This window comes from Megalobrama amblycephala, linkage group LG7, assembly GCF_018812025.1.
Source record: "Megalobrama amblycephala isolate DHTTF-2021 linkage group LG7, ASM1881202v1, whole genome shotgun sequence".
Classification (NCBI taxonomy): domain Eukaryota; kingdom Metazoa; phylum Chordata; class Actinopteri; order Cypriniformes; family Xenocyprididae; genus Megalobrama; species Megalobrama amblycephala.
Window position 1 is genome coordinate 38,682,375 of NC_063050.1, and position 7,975 is coordinate 38,690,349.

The following is a 7,975-nucleotide window of genomic DNA, read 5'->3' on the forward strand; positions in this document are numbered from 1 at the left end:
CACCAAAGTACATTACCGCCACCTATCTCTCGACTGGACCATTGACACGCTACTTACGTGTGCCTACTTTACATCAGTGCATATTCAGCCCCCGTGGTTATAAAAAAAAAATAATTATATTATAATTTTATAATAATAATAATACCTTTATACATTTATACCTGTAATTCCCAGATACTGCAACTTTAATGAGGCTCTGGATCTAAATTTCTTTCTCTTGTATATTCATTTCCCTATTCATTGCATTCCTGTTGAATGTTTTACTATTAAGTGCATTGTGCTGTTAAGCTCTGTATGTCCCAATCTTAGGCTTGTTATTATTCTCTCCTCGTCTCTGCTTTCACCTGATAACATTCCCAATCCTGGCTGAATGAAATACAAATGTCTACCTTTTACTTTGATATCCCACTGTTTCCATTTATTATAAATATTATTTTTTATTTTTCATCTAATTCTTGACCTAAAGGAATATTGATGTCTTCTATTTCTTGTACTGCCCTTTTTTGCTAATGCATCTGCCTCTTCATTACCTTTCAACTTCACATGAGCATGAAAACTGTACCTTTATATTATTTTGCTGTAATGAATTTAAGTCCTGAAGACTCTATATTATCTTGTCCTGTCTTGTGCCTGACTTCTGATCTTTCAGACTTTAGGTTTCAGCTGAACTAGAAATCTATCTAAACTGCCTGGTCAGTCATCTTGACAGCTGACATTTCCCACAGTTAATTTCATTTATTTCCTAATGTATTATCATCAATACCGGTATATCGCGACACCCCAGTTCAATTTAGTTGGCACAGCGTCCTCTTATTAAAAGTCTCTTGGCAAAGCCTATGTCAAATTGTCTTGTTTACAAAAGACTCCACCGTAAAATGTACAGAACAAATAAAAAGTGTCTTACTGACATCATCCTGCACTTCATTGAAAATAATAGAAAATATGGAAGCTAGATATTTTACTTTATAACTTGTTAAATATGGATATTTTTCTTACACAAATGCACCGCTTCGCAAGACCTTTATTAACCCCCCGGAGCCATGTGGAGTGTGTTTATAATGGATGGATACACTTTCTTCAGATTCATACTTGTTCCCACTGCCATTATAAAGCTCGGATGCGTCAGGATATTTATGAATATAACTCCGATTGTGTTCATCAGAAAGAAGAAAGTCATATACACTTAGGAAGGATGGCTTGAGGGTGAGTAAAGTTTGGGGTAATTTTAAAGTGAACTAATCCTTTAACAGCAATAATATTCTCATTGTCGTAGTAACATTTCATTTGAAGCTAATGAAGAAATTATATGCTCTTTTATTGCTTCCTTTGCCAAGTGCGTTCTTCCAAACGGCTTCATTATTACCCACAAATGTCCTGCTTCCTGCTCTGCCCCTTCGGAGTGAGTAAACAGGGCGCTAAACTCACTTTCTTTTGGAATTTGTCTAATGACTTTGGTCACAAACAGTTCATATGCTTTCTTTTTCATGTTCATTCTCCTGCTCTGCTTTCTCTTCTTCTTCTATAGGAGTACTGTCAAGTTGACCATAAATAGGCGCATACTGCCACCTATACTGTGCTGTAGGTCTAGCATACGGATGATTTCCTATGTCCAGACTGAAATTTCTACTCCTGTTCTGAGATTTAAATTTCTTCAAATTCTTCAAAAAGAACACAAAGAATGTCCTTCTCAGCTGCCATAGTTGCAACTCTTGCGTCATCAGAACGGGGCGTTCAACGCACCACCGTTTCCGTTTAAAAAACGTTTTGCAACGTTTTGTCGGGGCACAATGGACTCTGTATTATGTCTAGAGTCAGACATCAGAAAAGCACAAACTAACAAAGAAGTAGTAATAGCTGTCTTTTTTGATGTGGAAAAGGCATATGATATGCTCTGGAAAGAAGGATTATTAATAAAGTTAAAGTCTTTGGGAATTGGAGGTAAAACATATAATTGGATTCAAGATTTTTTATTAAACAGGAAAATACAAGTAAAAGTAGGTGAAGAATACTCCAGTGTGTATACAGTGGAGAATGGAACACCACAAGGTAGTGTATGTAGTCCGATATTATTTAATATAATGATTAATGATATTTTCTCTCAAATTGAACAAAACATTGGTAAATCTTTATACGCAGATGATGGGGTTTTGTGGATTAGAGGTCGTAATATAACTTATATTAATAAAAAAATGCAAGAAGCAATAGTTGAAGTTGAAAAGTGGGCTAATGAATGGGGGTTTAAATTGTATGTAGCAAAAACACAGGTCATTTGTTTTTCAAGGCGGCATAAAGTCACACCTCTATCTTTAAAATTGTATGGGAATCCTCTGGAGCAAGTCAAATCAGTAAGGTTTCTTGGGATTTGGTTTGATGAAAAATTGACATGGAAAGTTCATTTGGATAAAATTAAGGACAAATGTAAAAAGATTATTAATATTCTTCGGTGTTTGTCAGGACAGGAATGAGGAGCAAGTAGAACATCTCTGCAAAATATATACTGGGCACTCATGAGGTCTGTCTTTGACTATGGATGTATAGCTTATATGTCAGCAGCAGAATCAAATCTCAAACAATTAGATGTATTGCAAGCTCAAGCCATAAGAATCTGCAGTGGATCATTTAAAACATCCCCAGTGTCATCAATGCAGGTGGAAATGGGAGAAATGCCTTTAGGCATCAGGCGAATTAAGTTGATGTTGACATATTGGGTTAATATCCAGGGACAAAATGTTTCGCATCCTGTCAGAAGTGTATTGAAAGAGTGCTGGGAACATAATGAAACAAACTTTGTAAGTTTTGGGTGGATAGGTGATGCAAAGGCTAGGAATATAGGTTTATGTCAATTACAGTACAGCAATACAGTATCAATATCCTCCATTCCTCCATGGTTATTCCCCTCCCCTGCTGTTGACCTCAATATAACGCAGGAAATAAATAATAAATCTAAACAATTTCCAGTGTGTCATATAGTGAGGAATTATTTTGAGATTTTCCAAGATTCAGTGGTTTTATTTACAGATGGATCAAAAGATCCGGATACAGGATATGCAGGGGCAGCTGTATATATTCCAACGTATGATTTTTATATCAAGAAAAGAGTTACCAATCATTTGTCAGTTTATACAATAGAGTTATTAGCGATATTATTGGCTTTGCAGTGGTTAGAGAAGAAAGAAATAAATAACACAGTTATTGCATCTGATAGCTATTCTGCACTGGAAAGTATAAAATCTGGCAGGTCATCTTTTAGAATGGACATAATTAATGAAATTTTCCATAAGGTATATAATTTGAAGGTTAAAGGCAAAGAAATACAATTCATTTGGGTTCCTGCTCATGTTGGTGTGGAAGGGAATGAGAAGGTGGATTTTCTGGCAAAACAAACTCTAAAATTAAAACAGATAGATCTACAAGTTCCATTAAGCAAAATGGAAGCTAAAGTATACATTAGGAAATATGCGTATTCAGTATGGCAGATACATTGGGATGATACTGAATTAGGCAGACACTTATATAACATACAAAATCAAGTTGGTTCTGGGAGGAGGGAGAGCAGGAATCGGAGAGAGGAAAGTATTATAACTCGGATGAGAATAGGTCACACAGGACTTAATAGTACAATATATAAGATTGGAAAGCATCCAACTGGGGAATGCATATACTGCTGTCAACAAGAAACAGTTGAGCATGTACTTTTTCACTGTATGAAATATAACAATGAGAGACATCACCTTATTCAGTCACTTAAGATAGCAAAACATCATGACTTTACATTGGCAGGTTTATTAGGGAAAACAGATAGCAAGTTGTATGATGGTATTATAAAATTTTTGAAAGTAAGTAAATTATACAAAAGAATATAACGTTTTGATTGTTTGTTTGTTTATTTATTCTGTTTTATTTTCTAGTTTGTTTATTTGTTTTGATGGTTTTTTTTATTTTTTATTATTTGCTGTATATAAATAATATCCTGATCCATACTCCATTCCAGTCGGTGGCGGTAATGCACCAATAAGTTAGGTTGCCAACCGCCAATAAACACCAAAGAAGAAGAAGAAGACGTTTTGTCGGGGCTGAACGCAGCCCTGCTTAGCACACCTTGCCCGGAAAGGTCAAGCCTCTTACCATAACGTGGAGATGCATGCGCTCAGTGTTATTGTAAACATGTCTTTAATTTTACCCTATCAATTTGAGCCGGAATCAGACCCGGAGAACATAGATGAAGAGGATCGAGTAGAACCTGTGCAAACACGGCTTTTGCAGGATGTTTCACAATGGTAAGCTGTTTATTTAGTAGTTGTCATACTTTTACGTTTGGCTGTTGCCTTGAATTGGTTACAATTACCAACAATCGATGTGTCCGGTTGAATTACTACACTTTTTAAATTTTTTTTGTCGGATTAGTTTCAATTACCATCTAGTTAACAAAGCTAAACAGCGTTGCCCTTTGTGTGATAAGTTACAGAAACTGTTAAACGCACCAACTTAAATAATAAAATACACTTACCGGTTGTGGTCCATAAACAACGCCTTCTCCAGACAAAGAGGGAACTGCTCCATCTTTCAAGAATAATCTTTGTGCGAATCCGGCCTTAAACTGATTGAGATTGAGGAAGCTGTCCTCAGCAAAATGTGCTGCACATAGTTTTACATGTGGATTATAATTTTCGGGAACCGAGTTAAACATAAATTGTAACCATTGATCTCTAAGTACAGCGTTCCTGGGAAGGCCAAACAAAGGTGATTGGACTGCGGGATGAAAATAACAGCGTTTCGACGACATGGTGACAAACACACTCTACAAACTCAACTCTTGCTCTTCTCCGTGGGAGCGCAACAAGACCACGCCCCCTTTTTTGTGTATTCCTGTGGGCGGAGATTAGTCAAACTGTTTTAGTGACGTCATTAAAGAAGGAAGTAGAGGGATGTAGTCCAAACTGGCCGTTAAATAAAATATCTCGCTTGGCATTGAACTTTGTGCTTTAAAATTTTACAGATTTTATTTATACTCTAACAACATTACACACTAAATAAAGTTTGAAATATGGGATCACGAAGAACGGGACCTTTAAGAACTATTAATTGCACACCTATTAAAATGAAACATTTGTGGAAACAAAAGCCAGTTAATATGAAATTGCACAGTCTTCACTACAGAAATGCATTCACAATATCACAGCTATGACAAAGAACATGTGTGGTTTAGGGTCACGGAAAAGACCCACCACTAATGCACAGGCTGAAAGTGCAAACAAAGACAAGCAGAGTGACGAAAACAGTCCCATTTGGACTGCATATAAGCACTCTTGAACTGTGCTTGTGCCAATAAAAAGTCGAGGAATAAATACTGTATGTTATATGATTCTGTTATAGTGGAGAGTGCATTTTTATAATGAAAAAATAAGCAAAACTGTTTGAATTGAGCAAGCCAAATACATAAACACAAAACTTAATGCCTGGTGAGTGATGAACTAGAAGATATGAATTGTTTATCTCAGATAATGCATTCATGTGCATTCAGAGTGGCCTGAATGAAAAGGTTGTGGGTTTCCTGTTTTGTTATGTTTTTCATTATTTTTCTCACAACTATTAATCAAAGAGCTTGTGAATTTGTCTCTGGCCCAGTGATTCTCAATCTGTCCTTATACCTGATTCAACTCATTATCTCAAAGGAACTACATGGCCTGAATTGTGCATGAGAATTTTGATTCGCAAGGTCAGTTTACATTTTCACAACAAATGCTCTTCTGGAATAAAAGTATGAAATGTATTCATTGATACAACCAAATTAAAGGAAACTGGTGACTGGTTGACACAGCTCTCATTTTTCATATGTAATTCCAAACCCTGTGTGGTGAAGCATTAAAACTTTCCATTTATGTGAATCAATCAGATAAGAGCTGACGTCTGCATCAAGACCCTCACCAGTGTCGGTTATTCACAGTCACTCACTGAAATGGAGAGGTCAGTCGTTGTTTTCGACGTGCTTTTATGTAAGAAAGATTATACTATTTTTCTATTTTATTTACATTCCAATTTATGAGATTGTGGAAGCAGGTAAATTTCAGTTTGCATGGAAGTAAATAATGCAATTTTAAAAGTTATTTTGCATTTTTACAGGTGTTTTTCTGTTCAGTCAGAAAATAATCTCTGGAGCAGAAGAGGAGATGAAAGTCAGACCGGGAGACAACATCACTCTCTACTGTGATCGCTCTTTAACTCATGGCATCATTGTATGGATAAGAAACTGCTCTCAGGAAAATCAAACCTCTCTTATAATAGATTTTACAAAATGGGGCCAGGAGATATTATGGCATTTCAGCTCTCTCCACAACCGCTCCAGTAATTCTTATGATCTACATATTACTAACATAAGTGTCTCTGATCTGGGACTGTATTACTGTGCAGAAGTGGAAAATAAGGTCAATTATGAAAATGGCATCATCTACTCATCTAAAGTGTACTATTATGGAAACCGAAAAACTCGTCTCTCTCTTGCAGGTAAAAAAAAAAAAAAAATGCGAACTGTTCATTTATTATTTGTGTTATTATTATTACTATGACAAAGATTATTGTATTAGTTTGTTTAGAGCCTCCTCCTGTAAAAAGTACTTATGTTTATGTTTCTTTTATTGTCAGTGTCTCTCATGCTGAGCAGTTCAACATCACCTCCACTCCTCGTGTATCAGACTGTGTTCTCTGCTGGACGCTGCTGTTCAGTGTGTGTCCGGTGTGTGTTCTCCTCTCCTCACTCCTGTCCTCCATCTGTGTGTACTGCCTCTGTCAGAGGAAAACTGCAGGTATCTCATTCGCTGTTCATATCCTTGACACTTTAATTATGATTTTTCCAATACAATACCTAGTGTCTTTGGTCAGCGATCAAAGATGCTTGTTATTGTTGTTGGCTTTTGTGAAGGCATATGAAGCTGATTTTGATATGAAAGAACAGTTTCACATATTTAATGCTGTTCATATAATCAAAATGACTAATTTATTATAAAGAAAGAAAGCTGTATTACAAATATACAGTGGCATTTATGTGTTTACATGGTACTGATGTCACGTGTCTGGTGTAAAGATATGCACAACGAAGGAAATGCTATAAAAGTCTCAATATAACTCTTTGGAAATCACAGGAGAACTTAGGAGATTAAACACAACCACATGATAATACGATGTCACAAAACAAGAACTGACTGAAGTGAGGGCTAATATAACGTGACATGGAACACCTGCATAACTTAACGACCATAGAGACAAACTAGCAAAGGAAACACAGGCAAACAACTGAACAGTGAACACAAAACCAAAACCAAGGAAGAGAACTTGAACTGACATTTTTATGTATTTAATAGCACATACATATTTAAAGCTACAATTTTCAGACATGCATTATTTTCTCACTTTAATGGCATATTTTCATATGACCTTTAGGTTCTGAGCGGAGTGCAGAGATACTCACAGTGAATTTTATTAAGGTATCTATATTGTTTCAGTAATTTGCTTTAAGAATTGCCATATCAAAGGCAATAGTTTAGTTTGTTTCATGTGCATCTCATATTTATTTCAGGGGGTTCCTACAGAGACACATCAGTGTGAGACGAGTAAAACTGGAAAGATCTGCCTCCACACTGAAGTCTCTTATAGACTGCTGACATCTTCATATCCCTATGCCAAGATGTGATTCTACTGCTCAGTTTAAACAACTTACTGAAAACTTCCTGTTTTCTATTGCTCTCTTTTTGTACTCGGCAACGTCAGCTCTGATTTCTGAACTCTTTTGTAGCACATTTAGTACACATGCACACATATACAAAAAACTTGCAGCACATTTTTATATATAATTATACATTTACATATGCAATTATGCATGATGCACAACACATTCACACTGATGCCATTAAAAACAATTTTTTTTTTTATTGGATTAAACAAAATAATAATACTAATAAAAAAACAGGCTTCAAAATAATAA

General features: G+C 35.8%; 1 protein-coding gene across 5 annotated transcripts; it reads left to right on the forward strand.

Annotated features, from left to right (window-relative positions):
- Window positions 1–4,061: 4,061 nt before the first annotated feature.
- LOC125272517 lies at window positions 4,062–7,975 on the forward strand. Of its 5 annotated transcripts, none has more exons than XM_048197401.1 (7): window positions 4,062–4,277; window positions 5,626–5,716; window positions 5,894–5,993; window positions 6,121–6,501; window positions 6,640–6,800; window positions 7,435–7,478; window positions 7,571–7,975. In XM_048197401.1, the coding sequence occupies exons 1-6, from the start codon at window positions 4,138–4,140 to the stop codon at window positions 7,465–7,467; spliced, it is 906 nt and encodes a 301-aa protein (XP_048053358.1). In that variant the 5' UTR covers window positions 4,062–4,137; the 3' UTR covers window positions 7,468–7,478; window positions 7,571–7,975. The 5 variants fall into 5 exon arrangements, 2 of the variants coding, with proteins under 2 accessions (XP_048053358.1, XP_048053359.1); XR_007185865.1 differs by having other exon boundaries at window positions 4,063–4,277; window positions 5,894–5,964; XR_007185864.1 differs by having other exon boundaries at window positions 4,063–4,277; window positions 5,673–5,716; window positions 5,894–5,964.

Coding starts and splice junctions, on each gene's coding strand:
- LOC125272517 (XM_048197401.1), top strand. CDS start 4,138: ATGCATGCGCTCAGTGTTATTGTAAACATGTCTTTAATTTTACCCTAT. Junction 4,278..5,625: donor TTGCAGGATGTTTCACAATG/GTAAGCTGTTTA, acceptor TCTCTGGCCCAG/TGATTCTCAATCTGTCCTTA. Junction 5,994..6,120: donor TGTTTTCGACGTGCTTTTAT/GTAAGAAAGATT, acceptor GCATTTTTACAG/GTGTTTTTCTGTTCAGTCAG.